The sequence below is a fragment of the Aptenodytes patagonicus genome, chromosome 8, assembly GCF_965638725.1.
Source record: "Aptenodytes patagonicus chromosome 8, bAptPat1.pri.cur, whole genome shotgun sequence".
Classification (NCBI taxonomy): domain Eukaryota; kingdom Metazoa; phylum Chordata; class Aves; order Sphenisciformes; family Spheniscidae; genus Aptenodytes; species Aptenodytes patagonicus.
In genome coordinates this window covers 4,925,529-4,945,213 of record NC_134956.1, presented here as the reverse complement: position 1 = coordinate 4,945,213, position 19,685 = coordinate 4,925,529, and the positions used below count along the sequence as shown (strand labels likewise).

At 40.6% G+C, this 19,685-nt stretch overlaps 1 protein-coding gene and 1 long non-coding RNA gene across 5 annotated transcripts; one reads left to right on the top strand and one right to left on the bottom strand.

Moving 5' to 3' along the window:
• Positions 1-331: 331 nt before the first annotated feature.
• On the bottom strand, positions 332-14,090 carry ATRIP (ATR interacting protein). 3 transcript variants are annotated; one of them, XM_076346038.1, is made up of 14 exons: positions 13,691-14,090; positions 12,597-12,679; positions 11,630-11,689; positions 10,872-11,042; positions 10,096-10,211; positions 9,634-9,794; positions 8,103-8,198; positions 7,184-7,313; positions 5,273-5,992; positions 4,491-4,633; positions 3,784-3,875; positions 2,789-2,872; positions 2,268-2,517; positions 332-913 (listed from the first exon to the last, which is right to left on the bottom strand). In XM_076346038.1, exons 1-14 carry the CDS (start codon positions 14,088-14,090, stop codon positions 846-848), a joined length of 2,574 nt encoding a protein of 857 aa, XP_076202153.1. In that variant the 3' UTR covers positions 332-845. The 3 variants fall into 3 exon arrangements, with proteins under 3 accessions (XP_076202153.1, XP_076202154.1, XP_076202155.1); XM_076346039.1 differs by lacking the exon at positions 11,630-11,689; XM_076346040.1 differs by lacking the exon at positions 13,691-14,090 and having other exon boundaries at positions 12,597-13,175.
• Positions 13,419-19,314, top strand: LOC143164013 (uncharacterized). Of its 2 annotated transcripts, none has more exons than XR_012996011.1 (3): positions 13,419-13,630; positions 16,834-16,879; positions 18,594-19,314. It is a non-coding gene; the product is annotated as an uncharacterized LOC143164013 (long non-coding RNA). The 2 variants fall into 2 exon arrangements; XR_012996012.1 differs by lacking the exon at positions 13,419-13,630 and adding an exon at positions 14,428-14,503.
• The last annotated feature ends 371 nt before the right edge of the window (positions 19,315-19,685 follow it).

The following is a 19,685-nucleotide window of genomic DNA, read 5'->3' as shown; positions in this document are numbered from 1 at the left end:
TCAGTGCTGTATCCTAGGAATGAGATGCTCATTCATCTTCACTGCAGTGCTTATCCAGATACTACAACCAAAAAAACCACCAGTCATTCTGCACACATTTAAATATCCTTCTCTTGCCTAGTAAGACACAATGCTCTCCTCAACATTACCATCTTACTCTAAGGTAACTTTTAAAAAAAAAGTTAGTATTTTTTTGTTTTGGCATCTCAATAGTTACACTTCCAGCAGATTCATGAAACTGAGAAAAATGAGTGAACTCAGGTGATCATCACAAGGCTTCGAATTTCTTGCTCAGAACTGAACTGCCAACTAGAAGTTATTTCTAGAAAGGTTTTTAAAATTGCAGTACTGTTTACTAATATTAACATGAAAACTTTGGAAGTCAAGCAAGAAAGTGTTACAGCTGCAAGAGAAACAAATATGTTCAAAAGACTTTCATATGAACTCAGTGATCCCAAACGTCTCAGCGCATTCAGCATCATAAATTCAGCTGTAGTCACAGTAAAATGGAGAACACAATAGTGAAATTTCCATTCCATTCACAGCAATTTCATAAAGGATGAAATTCATAAACAGAATGAGTCATAAGCCATTGAGTGGTTTTGCACAGCAAAACAGTACATTGCAGTATAATTCTTACATCAGAATTTCTTTGCTTTCAGCTACATTTAGATGGCACTTAAATAAAATAATCACAACAAAGAAATGTGTCTTAGTTGTGCTGCATTTGAGTGCAACCCTTAGATTATCACTTAATAAAATAGATTATTTAAATTTCAGATTTACACTGGCAATGATTATTATGATTTAGATGAGGAAGGACAGAGATCCTTGCTAGATGTTAGCTAGCTGGAGTCCATTCCTTGGTCTTCTGCTTCTGGCTCAGGAGGATACAATTCGTCCAAAATCAGCTCTGCAACAACAACAAAATCATGTTTCAGAGAGTCATTTTTCTACTTGATATAGTTTAATTATAGCGGGTATCTGTTTGCATTTTAAAACATTCTGACTGTAGAAGGCTACAGCAAATCTCCCTTTTCAAGGTTCAATGCAAACAGGTCTTTAAATGTGCTTTTTGTCATACAAATTTCTCCCCCTCTTTTCTTTAATGCCTTTTTAGGTATTAAAGGAGAGAACTATCTTGGACAGTGAATTAAATTTAGCTATTGGTGGAAAAACAGTAAAGGGCACTTTGTTATTTTACAACTAGTTCTGACTACTTATTAAGTTTAAAACCTCATTTTTGTTAACTAATTTTAAAAAGCCACTAGGACAAAAGCATAGTATTTTGTGTTTTAAAGGAAGAACCTGAATGCTAACTGCAGGTTTGCAAGCACACACGTGCACCACCATCCCCAAAATCACAAGCTGTTACACTGTTTTGGTCCATTCCCAAGCATAACTAGACAGTGTTAGGCAAAGTTCTAGAAAAACCTCAGGACACTCTAAGCAATCGGAATAGAACAAATACATGGCACACTGTTTAGCATCTCCAGAAAAGTCACTGTAACTAACAGTGGCATGCTTGCATGACCTGCCTTACTGATGCAATACGTACACAAACAACGAAGGATTTATCACTCCAGTTCTGAGTAAGATCAGATGCCTTGTCTGGTATCTTGTAGCAAACCACATACTGACATAAGAGCACAATCTTCACATCAGCTCTACAACATGCATGTAAATAATGCCACGAGTGAACGAAGAAATGGCATCAAGGTACAAGGAGGGGAGAGAATTTCACGTGATGAGCTCTCTCTAGGAAATGGACACCAGAAGTGTGCAAAGCAAGGGGCAAGTCCGGATGGACATGGGCTAGAGGAGCTTTTGGGGTAATGGAGGAAGGTTGGGGGTAGGGGGAGAGAGATGTTAAAGATGCAGGGGGGGAAAGAAACAATTGCAGAGAGAAGGTGGAATGCTAGTTGGAGACTTGGAATAATGATTTTTGTTTGTTTTAAATAACGCATAGTACAGATGATTGTTCTACTGAAGAGAGCTGGGGTATAGGATTTTGTTTGATTGGATAGTGGGGCGTATTTCTATGGAGAGAAGAAGCAGCTAAAACTATTAAAGAAGAATAGTAGAGTAGTGATTCAGTATAATGAAGATGGAGCAGCACTAGACTATGGACTGCCTTCAGAGGTCTGAGCAGCAAACATCCATGGTATTTGGTACATGGTACTTGTTAAATGTGGAAAGGGACAGAAGTGGAATTTCTATTTCTACAGCATGGAAAAAAGCCAACGTTATCATTTGACTTGTTTTACCTTCACAGGCACTCAATTTTTGAGTCTTTTTGAGAATGGCTCTTATGCCCGGCATGGCTTGGTCATATTGATGGAGAACTTCCAAACAGTGTTCATGAAACAGTTTATCTTTCTGAGATAGGCTGTGTAAGAGTAAAACAGCATCCCGTAAAAACTGAATAATTTGTTCCTTATATGCACACAAGCTGTTCTCAGATCTTCTAATCTTCATCCACTGTCTATGTAACATTATAATTAGTGCCTTAACCACCTGCAAGAGGAAAAAAAGTGCCTCAATACACAAAGTAAAATTATACTAGCGGAAAACTTGTTTCGTTATGAACTTTACTAATTAATCTCTTCAAACTTCCAAATTTCAGAATATTTTCTAGCAAGCAAAAGCAAGGTTCTTAGAAGGTGGCATCCTTTAAAGTACAGTACACTTTTGTTTCATTGTAGCTAAAAAAAGGGCAAAAAGCTATTTCAGCATTGAGTACCTTTAAGTTCTCAGTAGATTAAACTCAGCCACTGTAGTGACGTACCTCAAGATTACATTGGCAGTCTGTGCCAGGTAATAAAACCGCTGGACTGGAACACCGCATACACCTTGTCAGGAGTCTAACTGTCTATTACAAAAACACGCAGATTGCATTATAATGAGTACTAGGGTTCTGCAGAATTATCAAACAATTAAGCTGCAAATAAAGGGAGGTAGAAATGATATTTCATTACTAGTTTCAAACATTCTTGTTTTTTTCTTAACAGTTGATCTTTTTTACCCCAAAAAATTGTTAAAGTTTTTTCCCTGTAAAACTTTACAGACATAGAATTTGCCTTGCACAGAAACCTTTTCAACTTTCTGATGAGAAAGGCTAATGAGGTGCAGTGGGCCTTAATTCACTGCATACAAATAATATGTTTACACTTTATATAACAATGTAGGTAGGGGGATAATGAAAATGGTTCAAAATTCTTTCAAATGAGAGCAGAAGTGGAGCAAAGAGTAGAACCTCAAACAAGTCACCACTGTCAGTACAAACAATACAAATGGAGTTCAAAAGTTATTCTTCCTATGTATACTCACGACTATTACACAGCAAGCTAGCATTTCCACTGAATACAATGAATATAAACCTAAGTCGGTACAGACTGCCTTTTATATGTAATAACTCATAAGATACAGTTCAGAAGTAATTAATATAATAAAAATGAATCATAGATCTTGCTTCCTTTTACTCCTCTATCGATCTAAAAGCAAAATAGAACTTAGTGTTGAAAATTTACAGCCATCCTAGGATCTCTCTTGCTTTTTTGGTGACTTAACTATGACTGTTACAACTGATGTTCTCTTTAAAAATAGTTACTGATTCAGTTTCAAGCAGCTACTCTTAAAAATCAATGTAATCCCTTACTGCAAGCCAATACTTTCAGCTGGAGAAAGAACTTGTTTTCGGACAATTTGTGCATTGCCCTGCTCCTCCCACTCCCCCAGCTGGAAATAGCAGGAAAAAGCATATGAGCAAACAGCTGTGGTTACCTCTTGTTCCAGCTGAAGCCAAAGCATTTCAGATGCTGATTTATCTGGTCTTGATGTAATATACATATACAGTGCAAGAAGAAGGCAGGTGTCTGAAATAGAGATAACTTTGTTATTTTCCCAATTAGTCAATTGTTTATGACAAAATTTAATTTTGTCACACAAGAAAACATTTCAGAAAATACGTAGAGTGCTATCCTGGGACTCATGATACAGGCTCAACTTCTTGCTTTACTTCAGACATCTTAAGCAGTGCTGAAGAAACTAGTATCCCTAAACTTTATCTATGCATTTGTGGCAATACTGTCCTACTTCATTCATAAGGAACTGGACAAAGACTATTTGTCATGCAGAGTATGGGAATCCCTAAACTCAACAGTGTCATGGGCACAGATAAATTAAACTTCAAAACTCCTCAAAAGCCCTTTTTTCCTCATCAACGTTTAATATAATAAACATTAATCTGGAAAGTAGTTTTAAAAATCCACATGGGTATCAAAAGCTCTGTATGTAGAGAGACACCACAAGACAAAATACTCTTCAAACAAGAACTGAAACACTGCACTAGGAAACAAGTTTTCAGGTAACATAGCAGGCTTTTTGCCTTTTGGGGTTTTAACACCTTGGAGCAAGGCCTGTTTGCATTACTTACTCATGCTAACTAACATTCAACTGATAACAGTTCTCTGTGTTACGCGGTCTTTTACCTGAACGAGAACAAAGTTGAGCAACCACCATGTGGTGTTGAGCAAGAATAGACAACAGTCTCACAGTCAAAAGGACAGCAGGCAAAGGGGTCTCCGGACACAGACAACGGAGTAGTATCTGGCTACTCAGTAAGTGCTGAAAACTTCAAAAGAAAACTCAGTTAGAAATGGGAAATGCACTGACAAGTTGAAAATGCACTTTCTTGTACACAGCATCGTAATTTGTGCCTTTTTAGCCATTCAGAACATACCTGATCTCAACTTACATGTCATAAATACAAAGTATACTGAAAAACATACTCTGTTACATTTGGCAGTCAGTCTGCAATTCATTCTATGGTTGTGTATATTAGGCCATTAGCAAATGAAATGTCTCACTTTTGAGAGTGGCATTTTACCTACCAGAATGAGACCCTGTGCTTTCGTTCCTTACGCATCTCCCAGCAATTGCAAAAATCCCCAAATGAATGTTACAGATAGTCTGATCAACTGCATATGGCCTTAAGAAGTTTTCTCACTTTCAAGTGACAGCTATGCAATGAGGCAACAGCATCTGCCTCATGTAAACATCATAAGCAAATCTTGTTACTGATCGGGGGCGATTATCACATTCATTAGCAGCAAAGGCAGTAGAAAGATCCTCAACTGCTTCTCTGAGAAATGTGATATTCTCTCATACATGTCAAAACTTGTACTGTTATCTGCACAAATTAGTTTCAACAGAGAATGAAAACTGCTAAACAGCAGAGTCTGAAATAATTTTAAAGCTATTACTGACTTACTTTATTAGCAAGTCCATTGTTGAATTTTCAGCTAGTTTCACCAAAACTTTTAGGCTTTGGTTCAGTATACTATCAGTCTGGGAGCCTCTTGCAGCAGAAAAAGCTAAAACCTGAAGCAGCTTTTTAAACAAAGAATGTTGAGCTTGATCATTATTGGGAGCATCCTGTGGAGGTACAGGCAGCCCTCCTTGCGTCCTGGTGTCTTCTTTATTATCACACAATGCATTTTTGTCCATCTTGGAAACCTGTTCATCTCCAGCAGCAGAACTTTTTTCCACTTCAGTAGATAGCAACGTGTGGACAACGTCCCAGCTATAAAACACCAAATAGTAAAGAATACCCAGTGATATAACTGTAGTTTCTTCAAGAGACAACCTGAAGTCCTCCTTACTTGACACCATATTTGTGTTGGTTCTGGAAGAAGCAGCTGAATGGTTTCCACAAGAACCATTTAGTGACTTGTCCGCCAGTTGTACCGCTTGACAGTATGCACCAATATGGTGTTCTACCAAGGGCAAGAGATGCACGGCACCTCGGATCTTGCAGCGTGTGAGGTGCAAGAACTCTCTCCGGCTTTCTGCTGGGCTTCCTTCAGATAATCCTTCATCCATAGCAATCAAGTTCAATCCTGTTATTGCAAGTTTTTGAGCTTCTCGCAGGGATACAAGAGGAGCAATTTCTTCTTGAGCTGTCCTGCTGCTGGGTAGTTGTGTGGACTTCCTATCCAAATAAAATTAAAAGAAGGGAAATACTTCAGAAGAAAAGGCAGAGAACATAGTTGAAATCTGAGTTATCCATATTCTGAATCAAATAATAGAAAGGCTAGAGTAGTAAAAACATAAATTGGGGGGAAAAAAATCCTACTCCTTGATACCTGCATGGAAGAGCAATTTCAAAGCATTCCTAGGTCTTGTGAAAGTAGTCAGAGCTTACAGCTGAGTAACTTCAGCAGCTCACTATAAGCCATTGTCTGAAACTACATTTCAAACATTGGCTTCCTGGTTTCATGCTTTTGATAACCTGTCATATATTCTTATCTTCCCCTGATGTTATTTGGTAGCTTCTGGGAAGAACGAGTATCTGTACATTACTGATCTGTAATATGTAGGGGCCTTTGAAGGACTACAACAACAATAAAAAATTATTTTCTTGGCCAGAGATGAGAGAGAGGAGGGGAGAGAGAGAGTTCAGCTATTAACTAGTCAAACTGCAGCTACAAAGGCCAAACGCGCCACCTCTACTTGCATAAATGGCAAGGGCAATGAGACGTGAGCCTTGCTATGAACCCACAAAACACAAGAATTACTAATAAAATAACATATCAGAAAAGCAAAGGTATTTCAGGAGCTACAGTCTAATTCTTTAAAGTGAAAAACAATTATAATTTATATCCAATATTCATATTTAAAATTATTTACCAGTCACTATAAATATATCTTTGAAAATTTCACATAAATTGTACTTTGCAAATTGAACATAGTTTAGACTTTGAAGATATAAAGCTTACTGTTCTTTTGATCACATTTCCAACATTTTCTTCCCACTTAACTCATGATCACGTTTATATGCTTCCCTCATTGCAACGCAAGTTTTATGTCCTTAAGTGGTTAACATCAGCAGCTGCTAACAGTCACTCCCAGGTTTTACAAAACATGTTTCTGTGCCTTCCCCTAATATATAATTAACCCAGTTTATCTCTTAGTGTTGTTCCACTGTTTAGTATCTATGATAATCAAAGATTAATAATTAAAGATGCAGAATGATGTTCCAAATTTTGCATTAAATGGCCTAAGAAAAACAGCATTTAACACAAGGAATGAGCTGTCCTACATGGATAAGCATTTCTTATTACAGAGAATGCCACTATACTAAGAACAGTCAGATACAGTTTAACAAAAAAATAAAACTTACGTATCCAAACCGTTAGGCTGCAATACAGCTCCAGGTAGAGGCTCAGAGTTACTGCTAAGAAGATGGCAGAGTCCTAGTAATGACCCAGGGACAATGGGCTGCTTCATCAGTGCATTTAGTAAGATAGAACCTGAAAGGATACATAATTGTCTTTGGAGTAGCTTTACCATCAACTGCAACATCAACCACAACAAAAAATTAATATTTGAAAAGATTAGCCTTATATATAGTGCTCTCAACCTCAAAATAATTTGTTCATTACAAATCTTCTTTCTCTACAAGAGAATGATTTTCAGAAAAATTAAGATACGATTTAAATATTAACCAAATTGTATTTAGAGATATTTTAATTACAATCCCATATTAGCAAAATAGCTCGAGCCAAATGATCGTATATCCCAACCACCCTGATGACTTGTTCCAGTCCAGACATTAAAATTATATGATGCAATTCTATTCTGAATTGGAAATAAAATAGTACCCTGAAGACTTCCTGGTGTTGACTGTTGTAAATGTTGCTTTATTGTTTTTACCTTCATTTAAAAAAAAAAAAAGCACGTTTTTCCTGGTTTTATATCAGTTTACAATAAAAAGCATAATATATTAATACTGAAAAAGCCAGCCTTGTAATAAGATGCCTCTTCACCCATATCCTTCCATAAAGCAAAACCCAGGCAAACTTTTTTCTTAAATAGAATAACAACATAAGAATGTTGTTAGGATACAAGATAATAATATAATCTGAAATGTTTTACTGCAAAATCACAACATTCAAAGCAAAAAGCGACTAGCAGAACACCACTATTCTGTGCAGTGGCATTGTACGTAGCAGGCTCCTCAGCATGACACTGCTTAGTAAAGGCATCTGAGCTGTTCCTCAGAAACGCTCGCTATTTCTGTATTAACAGAAGTAAGTTACCTTGTGCGTTTCGTTTAGGTACAGAGTTGTAGGAACCGTTTTTTCCCATTGCTTCATGCTTCACAGGTAAAACTTCAGGATGGGTTATCTTACTGTCTAAAACAAACAGTAATTATGAGCCTAACATCAGAGCTACATTGCTTATACATCTGTACCTATCCTTTACACACATTCAGTTAGCCATAGCTGTTATATAATAAGTAAACAGAGTAGACCAGTAAAAAGCATTTGTCTTGTGTAACTCAGATACATCAAACAATAGTTAAGAGCTGTGATGCAAGTAGAATTGCTCCCCAAAATAAATTAGAAAAGTGAGTAAAATTTCACCTTTACTGTCAGATGTTCCACAGATTGTTCAGTGCTATTGCTCTCAACTTTTCTTTTAGAAAAAAACAATACCTTAAGTTGAATTCGCACTACTAGCAGAGATTTACATGACTACGTTAGTTAAAAATCAACATAAAATTCTAAAAAAAAAAAAAAAAAAAAGAAGAGCATTTCATAATCTTTCAATCATCTATATATGTCACAATTACTAGCCAAACTGAAGCCAAAGCCTTGCAGGGTTCAGAAGACAAATAATCAAGTGTGTTTTTCAAACAAAGAGGCATATTGAGTGTTGTTACCATAACAAACAGTCAGGAGGCTGAAAAAATAGCAATACTAATGCTTTAAGGCTACTGTATTTTTCTTTTTGATGGAGTTCATACTGCCCATACAGTTTCAGATTGAATACTGGAACTGACAGTAACATCTCAGATTTTTCATGACTCTTACTGTAAGGATTAGTTGATGATACCCAAGTTTCTTCCATTTATTATTTCCTATTGGAAACATGGCAGTCAGCTGCTATAAAAAAACCACCATTTTTGTTTCGTATTACAGCAATCTTCAAATACATGCATATATTAATTTCCTAAGCTTTACTCAGTGAGATTCAAGATACAATTTTGTGAGAATTACTGCCCTACACATAAAAGAGGAAATGAGTATACTGTTTCAGTTGCTTCTTTCAATATGGCTAAATATGTACCCTTTAAAACAAAATCCCCAAAAAGGTCAGCTTTAAAGCCAAAACCACAAGAATACAAGAAATGCATTAGCTGACTAGCGGACTAATTCAAGAAATAGGCAAATTATTTCCTGTTCTTCTTTATTCAATGAGAAAGGCAGATTAACAATTTGGATATTTTAGTTCATCACATAATAAACGTAAGTTTTTCATTACGGCCAATAGCCGCTTCATTGTTGACATCTTGGCATCTGGTATATAGGCATTACCAAGGTAGGAATTAAAATGATCTTGATGCAGATTTCAACTATTTAACAGCTATTTAACGCCAATTGGTACAAAATGGAAAGAAATCTAAGCAAAACCAAAATAAAACAAATACTTGTTTTTCTCTACAGTGAATTTACTGAAACTGTTCAGTCACATAGTACAAAAATCCTTATCTATGCATATGCTTAATTCATATGCATAGAAGGTTCATACGCAGCTAAAAATGTTGCAAGTTGTATATGGGTTTACCTTCTTTGATTGAAGTAGTCGGGGCAATCAAATTTCCTGAAGAACACGATGGTCTAGTGGACATTTCAGCACCAAAGGATTCCTTTGTAGGAAAAGATCTTTTTCCAGGCTGTGGAGAACATCCTTCTGATTTCACTTGTATTGCAAAATTCTTTTTAGGGCTAAAATAAAAATCAAACACTTCGATGAATCAGTATTTCTTCTGTAATTATTTTATTAAACAATAAACAAGGATCTATTTAAACTGATGTTTTAAAGGTACTTCACTATAAACTCTGCATTTCTGTCACAGATACAAGGAAGGCTCTTTTTGAGCAAATTCCATAGAGGTCAACTGCCTTTTTTGGTTGTATTTTTTAAAGACAACAGAGCTAAGAGTTACATGAAGAAAGAAAACCTCTTTAATAGTTTAAACACACGTGTTGTAAAAAGGAAAACAAATTCATTTTCTGAAACTCCTACCTTGGCGTTAAAACCATTTGAGTAACATGTTTATTTCTTTCACAGTTCTGAAGTCGCGTTCTTAATTCATTCATTTCTGCATCTTTGAACTGCAACTCTGACTGTAATGACAGTAACTGAAAGAGGAATTAAAAAGACAGTTTTACTGTTACCGAATAATTTAGAGGTGTTATAACTGCAGAGCAACTAGGATTACCATAAGATTTCAAGATTACCATCTACTTACTGTGAACTCTGCATAAGATCTCCATTTTTATGTATGCTAGTCCAATTAATACTACTTAGACCCAAGTGTCAAAATTTCAGGCAAGAAGCATATGACTTGTTCAGACAGACCAAGTGCCACGCAGAGCATGACTACAGTGAAGCCAATAACAGCAGAGTAAACAGGACAAAAGCAGACACTGTCCTCTTCAGGGCTTTCAGAAAGATGACTGCAACAGGAACAGCAGTCTGATCAGAGTCATAAAGCACATTCTGTCGCTTTTTTCCATTTTAAAATACATTCCAATTTTAATGTTCTCAGGATTGCGTAAAAAAAAAAAGCAACAAGTAAATGAAAACCTCTACCACTTGAATTTTACTCTTTTATTTTGGCAGAAGAAAACGCTCAGCAAGTTCTTACAAATGCTTTCTTCTAGGTAAGAAAATAAAAGCATACATCGTTTGGAAATTTCACACAAATGTTCTTCCTTTGACTAGATGGTCTGTGACATCATTAAGTCATAAAATTGGTTTCTGCATGTGATGTGCAGGTAATTGACACGTTTACAAACCTTTTTGGAGAACTCCTTCTCTTTTTCACTTAAGGTCTGAGATTTTTGCTGTTCCAATAGCATGTATGATCTTTTCTGTTCCTCCATAGCATACTCCATCTGCTGCATTGAGTCACGCAAAATTTTAATTTCTCCATTTTTAGTAAGAATTTCATCCTGCATTTCTTTCAGCTGCAAACAGATGAATTCCATTAAAGGATGTAAATAACCAAAGTATGTATTTATATCATTATGTGGTTGAAAATGAGGTATATTTATATTTTCTAGGGAGAAAAATGTTCCTGTAACCCAGTTCAGAAATTCTGCAATGTTGCTTCTCATCTTTTCCTGATTAAATCAGGCTCAGCTACTGTTTTCTCTAACAGAATTATAAAATGACAGCAAAGGCACGTCTTCATATACCGTCCCGGTATCTGTCAGAGACCATTCTTCTCTTTCCCTTTCTCTGTGATTATGTTCTTTTTTTGAAAAGTATTCTAGTCATGCACATCAATAATTTATTCATTGTTTGGATGATAACAATGATAATTTAATTATAGTATTTCATCTAGCACGGCAGCCAACAAGCACACTGTCCTAAGACAAGCTACCACCCCCAGACAGTATCTTCACGACACATATAGCCTCTAATACTTTCTGAACAGCCATCACCACTCAGAGACAAGACTTTGGAGAGATAATAAATGAGTTACTCGGAAAAACACGGAGAAAAAAAGCAGACAGACACCTCTATACCACTATGTAAAATTATGGTTTACCCCCATGTTGAACGTGGTGTACAGGCAGGAGCTTCCCCAATAAAGAAGGATATAATAGAGCTGGGAAAGATTCAGAGAACAGAGGTAAGGGTGACGAGAGAAAGGTAAATGGAGTAGGACAATCCCATCTGGGAGAAAGCACAACTGTGAGGAAACAAAGGTCTATTGAGGTGTGAGTGCTATGCACAAGTTATTCCTTGTTTACTGCTTCTCATAACAGCCAAGACCCATCCACTGAAAATCACTAGGTGCAAAGTTCAAAATAAAATCAAAGAAGAAATTTCCTGACACAATGTGTTGTTAAGCTGCGGACCTCTTTCACGCTAAAAGGTATCCAAACCCAAATACACAAGCGTTTAAAAAAATACACTATAGACTATTAAATACACGTATAATATTTCTGGATCAGGAAGTACCTACGTGAAATTTTACCAGAGGCTAAAAGACTATTCTGGTAAAATATCATCATAAACTTGCTCAGGTCTTATATTCTTCCTAAGCTGTCTGCCAAAAAAAAAAAAAAAAATGGACTTGGTACGGGCATTTGTACCTTTCTTACTTTTCCACATCTATTTTTTTCCCCGTAGTATCGTTCCATAAGGATCATCAGAAGGTAAAGTAACGTAACAAAACCTAAAAGTCCCTTTACTTTCTCAAATCTTTAAGTTGCACAAAACAACCCTTGCTGACTAGCTGACAGGACAGAGGAGAATCGATTTGATAGGAAACTAGTAAAACTGACAAATTAGCATTTGCTAATCTGAAATGACCAAGAAATAAAACATTGCTCTCACTCTTAATATTACTAGAGCTGTTTCTAGTATGACGCTTTTAATAGATCCATGGATTTCAAAGATTACTAATCAACTTGATTAGAATGAAATACTTGGAACCGAACTTATCCCACCTTTCAGTTAGCCCTATCAAAAAATGTGATATTTAGAGGGGAGGGGAAGATATTGCTAACCTTCTGTTTAATTTCTTCGTGCTGTGTTTGCAGTACTTCGAACTGGAATGCATCTCTCATCAGACTATCTTCCGTACTGCTTCCTGTTGCAGAAAAAAGCCACGATCTGTTCTGAAGCACGGACGATGCATGTACATCACTGATGACTCAACATCAAGATTTTGTTATTTGCCATCACATATGTCTGAATATCCTAATGTTTATACTGTTGCTACAAACAGGTAAATTGCACGCCTCTAATCGCCACGGTAACTTTTTTAGAGCTTGTGCATCAGTCCTTAAAACAGAGAAGAAAACCCTCCCCCCAAACATTTCTAGTATCTTAAAACGGTTAAGGTGACCCACAGTAAACACAAGCACTTCCTGCAAGATAATTTTAGTTAACGCACCCTGCACAGATAAGGGTTAACTGAAAACTTTTTTTACCCGGAGAAATTACAAATGTTAGCATTGCTAAAACATACTTACAGGATTTAAGCCCCCTGTACTTAATTACGAACAAAACCCTGTATCCTGTATGCGTTTTCAAAGTAAACCTGAAAATCAACTGTTAATATGAGACATATTATGCATTTACTCGTGAAAAGGCTGGTAGCCAACATGTACGATACTGGAAACGATACTTTAAGCATGTTAAAAGTTTACGAAACTCGTTTGTTTTATTTATCACGTTTAAGATGCAGTATCAACGTCACAGGTGAGCGTTACCACAGACATCACCAGAGAACAGGTCCCCAGCACTGTTAGCTTAATGCTACGTGACTGCCTGGACGTTATTTCTCGAATCTTAACGAGCTCGGCAAACACTCGGCGTACCGCCATGACGTTCCGATGGCCGGATGGGGTAACCAGCAGCAATTCCTAAGGGGACAGCAAACGTTTTCCCAAGCAGTTTGGTAGCGCAGGGCGGCTTCAGGAACCCGGGTGACAGCATCAACCGCATCGCCTTTGACCCGAGACCGGACTGCCCAGGCAAACGCGCGCACGCCTTCCCCCGCGGAGGCGGACGACCGGCGTTACTCCGCCAGACCCCGGTAGGGCCGAACCGCGCTCCCCTCCCCGGCGCGCCCCCGGCGCCGCGCAGGCACACCGACCTTTCGGCTTCCCCCCCGCAGAGGGGGCGCTGCCCCGGGGCAGCCCCGCCGCCGCCTGCCGCTCGGCGCCGCTCGGCGCGAAGGCGCCCCAGGCGTGTTTCGGGAGGCCCGCCCGGGGCGCGGCGCCGCCGGCAGCCTCCTGCGACAGGGCCTGCGAAGCCAGCGTGTCGATCTCCTCCAGGTCGTCCGCCGTGAAGTCGTCGTTGTCCCCGAAGGGGTCTCCCGGCCCCTCCTCGGGCCCAGCCGCCCCCGAGCTCTTGGGGCGCTTGTGGGGCGGGAAGCCGTTCTCCAGGGCCCCGCCGCCGACCGCCGCGGCCGGAGGGGCGGCCCCGGCCCAGCCCGCCCCGCACAGCGCCGGGCCGCTCCGCTTCCGCGGCCCGAGCGGGGGCTGCGCCGCCATGGCGGGGGGCGCTGGTGGCCTCCCCGGCGGGCTCGGGGGACGCACCGGACCCGCTGACGGCCCCGCGGGCGGACCCCGACCGGGCCCACGCGCCGCCGGCCCGGCCACGCCCCCCCCGCGCGCTACCTCGCGCGCGCCGCGCCACCCACCAATCACCGGCGGGCAGGCCTTCCCTCAGACCAATGGGACAGCCGCTGGACCTACGGCGGCCCCCGAGGGTCAAACCCAGCGCCGTTGCGCAGCAACTGGCTGTAAGCGTCCCTGCGGTTGGCCGCGGCGACCCACGCTGCAAGCGCCTCGCTGATTGGCCGGGCGGCGCGCGGGCAGGCGCGAGCGGGGCGGCTGAGGGCGACGGGAAGGCTCGTCCTGTCAGCAGTGTGAGGGAAAGGCTGCTGACGTCAGGCCGTTAGCAGGTGACGTCACAGCGCGTCGTGGTGAGGGGTTGGCCTACTGATGCAATGCCAGGCGCTACGCTACCGTGTGGTGGCGTGGCACCTGGGCGGGTGCGGTCACACGAGGCGGCTGGGCCTCATGTAGCATCACAGATGCAGGTTGCGGCAGGGCCGCCGCGCCAGGTCAGTGATGTCATGAGCAGCACCTGGTGATGTCATGGTGTACAGACCCTGCAGGGCAGGGTTGGTGGGCTGCTGGGAGCCAAGATGGGTGCTGGCCTGGCCCGTGGCATGGCTGTGCCGGTGCCCTTGAGCTTTTCCGTGGCAAGATGGCGCCAGGCCACGTGCTGGGAGGGTGGCAGTGGCACATCCTGCTGGCGCATGCCAGTGCAGGGTCGTGGCACTGCCAGCCATCAGGCGGGGCCACCCCTGCTGCCTTCACCTCTCTTGGAGACTTATAGACAATGCTCTTACCTCTCTGGCACAGGCTCGCAGAGAAACCTTACAGATATTTAGACAAATATGGATCCTAGCTGGTGTCCTGGTAGGCCATTTGTATTCTTGATCCTTTGTTTGTGAGGACATCCTGTGGTAGTGGCAGAGGAACATGAGACTACAGATACGCAATGGTGGTTTTGCTTGTACCCCTTGGGAACATGAGACACAAGACTGTAAGGAAAGGAAATTATTTTTACTCAACAAACTCATCATGCTTGTGAAGACCAGAAAGCACTTACTCCAATTTTCTGTTGCAGACTCAAAGGGGTGTTATGTCCTCAGAATTTGTCCTTTTTTTTTTTTAATTGCAGTCCGAATCCAATACTTGAGTCTATAGAACAGCCCATTACAAAAAAGACACTTTGTCCTGTAATATTTGCCCTCATTAGTATTGCCGCAAAGGTAGTCATCAGAGTAATTTTTTACTTGCTCTGCTAAATCATTGGCAACCATGTTGTTTACTGGTTAAATGTTTATTTGCTTTAGCAAAGAAAATGGGATCTTAAATAGGTTATTTTCATGGGGTTTTTTTCCCAATTAAGTGGGACCAGTAAAAGATAATAGTGCAGGGAAGTGCAGTATTTGCAAAAATTCTGTACTAAAAGCCTGCTATTAATTTACTGGCATTAACTTGCTTTTGTAATCATATCTTAGTCTGTTTTTAAAAGTTGTATAAAGTGGATTGAAAAAATATACGTTCCAGCTCATGTAAGCTCTGTATAACTTAGGTGGGTGTGAGGTCACAACTATGTTGATAAACTTTTTAAGTGTAGACTAGACAATAGTCTTGCAGCACATTTTTAAAACAGGGTTAGTAACAATTTTCAGTGCTATAAATCAGTTTACAAATCCCTTGGTGGTCTTTAAGTGAAAAACAGTATGCTGTTAGTATGACATATTTCCGATTCTGTCAGAGAATTCTGATTTCTCTTGTTCATTTCTCTATTTCTCTCTATGCACAGCAAACAAATTATCGTTAGGCTGTAATTTGTTTTATCTATGCACTGCTCTGGCATAAGCAGCAGTAGCCTGTGATCAGCCAGTAAGGCCAAAAGAAAGCCCTTGGGGTCAGTGTTCTCAGCTGTGCTATCTCATCCCAGCCTCTCTGCTAAAGTGACAGCAGGTGATCCCTCTGAACTTAAGCAGGCAGGGCAGGTGCATCTAGTCAGCATAGGTGCACAAAAAAGGGCAGTCTCAGAGGGAGATAATGCTTGTATCAGTTTAGTTCTGAGGTACTGGCTTAAGGTTTTCTTTCTGGTTCTCTAAGAAGTTGTGTTTTATTAATTAGTGTACTAAACTGGGGAAATTATGGAGGGATTTGATACTTAAATTGTTGAAGGTACCATTATTTGTGTTTGGAAATATTCTTTTTCTCCCTGTAGTGGGAATGCTTGTCTTTGTAGTCTAGCAATAAAGAAAAGGTAGTTCTTGCTTTTAAGAATGGTTTGATTATGTTTAGAGAGAGATGCTTCTACAAGATAGAGTAAAACCAAAGCAAAGCCTCCTCTTACAGGTTCTAGTGCTCTGTTTCAGCTATCTGTGTTTGTAGAGACATGTATTGAGAGCTTAATTTAAGTAATCTAAAAGGAACTTGACTTAGACTTGACTTGGTCTTAATGCTGTTTGGTTTTTTTTTTTTGATAAATAAATAGGCTTGTGCTATCACTATTATTACTATTTTTTATTATTATTACTTTTAAATAACAATATACTGTATAAGTGATATAGCTTCAGTTCTACTTTCTCCTTTTCCTCTAGCTGAGAGTGAGGAAAAATCAATGATAGAATATTTGCACGCACTTTCTTTTTAACAGGATAAACCAAGATACTGACTCTGTCTTCCTCTATTCCAGGTGTCCTGCTAAAGAGAAGTGACTTGCAGATGAACAGAACAACAAAGTAAGTCTGAGTTGATGAGCTAAAGAATTCTTTGTGAAAAAAGGTTACATGTACAGTAGCTGTTGCAGGAACTATGCAGCAACCACCTAGTCCGTGTTAGGAATTACGCGGATGCCACCTCAGCAGGGCTTGGCCCTATGTTCCTGCTCAAAGAAGATGAGTTGCCAGTCCGCTGAGTAAGTAAACGGTTTATTTAGCTGGTGTGCAGAGCAGCTTGAGCTGGGTGCCTCTGAAGAGGGATTGCTACTGCAGATCGTGCACCCCAATTATACCCTTACAGACAGATTTCCCAGAACGTACCACCCTGTCCTGGTTTCGGCTGGGATAGAGTTAATTTTCTTCCTAGTAGCTGGTACAGTGCTGTGTTTTGGATTTAGCATGAGAATCATGTTGATAACACACTGATGGTTTAGTTGTTGCTAAGCAGTGTTTATACTAAGTCAAGGACTCTTCAGCTTCTCCTGCCCTGCCAGTGAGAAGCCGGGAGGGGGCACAGCCAGGACAGCTGACCCCAACTGGCCAAAGGGCTATTCCATACCATGGGACGTCATGCTCAGTATATAAATTGGGGGGAGTTGGCTGGGGGGTGGTGATCGCTGCTCTGGGACCGACTGGGTGTCGGTCAGCAGGTGGTGGACAGTTGCATCACTTATTTTTTCCTGGGTTTTGTTCCTTTCTTTCTCTCTCTTGTTGTTTTCATTACAATTTATTATTATTACTGTTTTATTTTGAGTATTAAACTGTTCGTATCTCAACCTATGAGTTTCCTTACTTTTGCTCTTCTGATTCTCTCCCCATCCCACGGAGGGGAGGGGAGGGTGATCGAGCAGCTGTGTGGTGCTTGGTTGCCGACTGGGGTTAAACCATGACACACCCATTACCCAATCCCCAAGTCCAGTCACTTAATTCTGGTCAGTGGTCTCTTTATTTCTTACTGGTTTTCTTGGTCACTGGGCTGGCCTTCTTCTGAAGTTACCTCATTCCCTTGGAATTGTTCCCTTGGTCCTTTTCTTCATTCTGCTTGCATCTGCTAGTTTCAGCTAGTTTTGTATTTGCAACATCAGTTTTAATCAAAAATTTTACTATCGGTCAGCTCTTGCGGCCTAAGGCTTCAGCTACTTTAGCTTCTAGTGCTAAGCAAGGCTATTAATCCTAACAATGCTCAACAGTAGTGGTAACTCCTGTGCTTCTGCTGTCTGTGTGATGAGGCTTCTCGACTCTCAAAGCCATAGAAATCTTCCAGCAAATGGAAAAAAAGAAACCAAACCCCTGGAAGCTTGTGGGTTTTCTCCTCTGTGCATGAATACTTAAAATTTGTTTGTAATGAAAAATAACATATTTCAATGGCTAGTGCTAAATTGTGCTGGTACAGTGTTCCCAAATTGTTGTTTAATTACCATCTCCAGTGCTGTGTTATTGGAACCCCAGTACTCTCTAAAACAGCCTATTTATATAACTGGTTAGCTTAATAATTGGCAAATAACTACTTTCTTGATGAACCCTTCCCAGTTTGTTTTAAATACTACTGCCTGTGGCAGCATTTTCTGGCAGGGAGATGAAAGTCAAATAGTTGCACATCTATGGATTTCTTTTTGTCTTTCTGTGGTTTGCTTACCTTCAGCCTTAAATGTGAAACATGCCGAGGAGAACACAAGAAATCAAAGTGTGACTCTTAACATTGCCTGACAACTGTGGCATCTTTTTATTTTTATAGCCAGACTTCTTACCTTCTTATTTCAATTGAATGTTCTACTTGGGACTGAAATTAAACAGCTGGTCGCTCGGAGGACCCCTCTGTTGTGGGGCTGCTGAAGGTCGAAGACCAACAGGTGCCAATCGCTACCGCCACGGTGCACTGGAGGCAATATCGCACCAACCGAGACTCCTTGATTCCCATCCATAAGGTGATTTGTGGACCGGAGAGCCAAGGGGTGATCAGCAAGACTCCCGCACTGGCCATATGGGACTGTTAAAGGGTGAGCGAGTCTAATGGAGAGTGGAGACTGACAGTAGAGTATCGTGGCCTAAATGAAGTCACGCCACCGCTGAGTGCTGCTGTGCCAGACATGCTAGAACTTCAATACGAATTGGAGTCAAAGGCAGCCAAGTGGTATGCCACAACTGATATCGCTAATGCGTTTTTCTCAATCCCTTTGGCAGCGGAGTGCAGGCCACACTTTGCTTTCACTTGGATGATTTTTGACACTTACATTAAAGGGACGGAGGTTTGGGGAAAGTTTCTGTAAATCCTAAACCTGTGTTTAAACTGGTTCCTAGTAACAGCTAAAACACTAGCCAGACTGAGATTTTTTTCTTCACACTTCTGCTGATGAATGAATATTATCTGGTAATCTCTAAATAGAGGTAAAACTGGATCTAACTTCTAAAGGTCTGCAAACAAGGTGCTTTTTTTTCCTCCCCTTCACTCCCTGGGTATGGTTTTTGCAGCTGGTGAACTAGAGGTGGTGTTGGGCTCTTAAAGCTGGGAGGCAAGGAAGGTGAGAAGGATTGAGGTGTGCAGGTGGGGAAACAAGACACCAGTTTCCTCAAAGGTGAGATCCCTCTGAAGAAGAGGTCCTCTGGTGCTCTCTGGCATATGGCAGGCCTCGGGGAAGAGCAAAAGAGCGGTTAGCTCCCTTTTAACAAAGGAGATTTTGCTCTTGTTGGGTCTTGAGAAATGGGAGTGGAAAGGGTGGAAGGGAAGGTAACTCATGTCTGCCTGGAATGCTGTTTGTGGTGGAGTGGATGCCTTAATGGCGGCCAGGACTGTAATGAAATGAGAGAAACCGCTGCCAGCCGGGGGTAG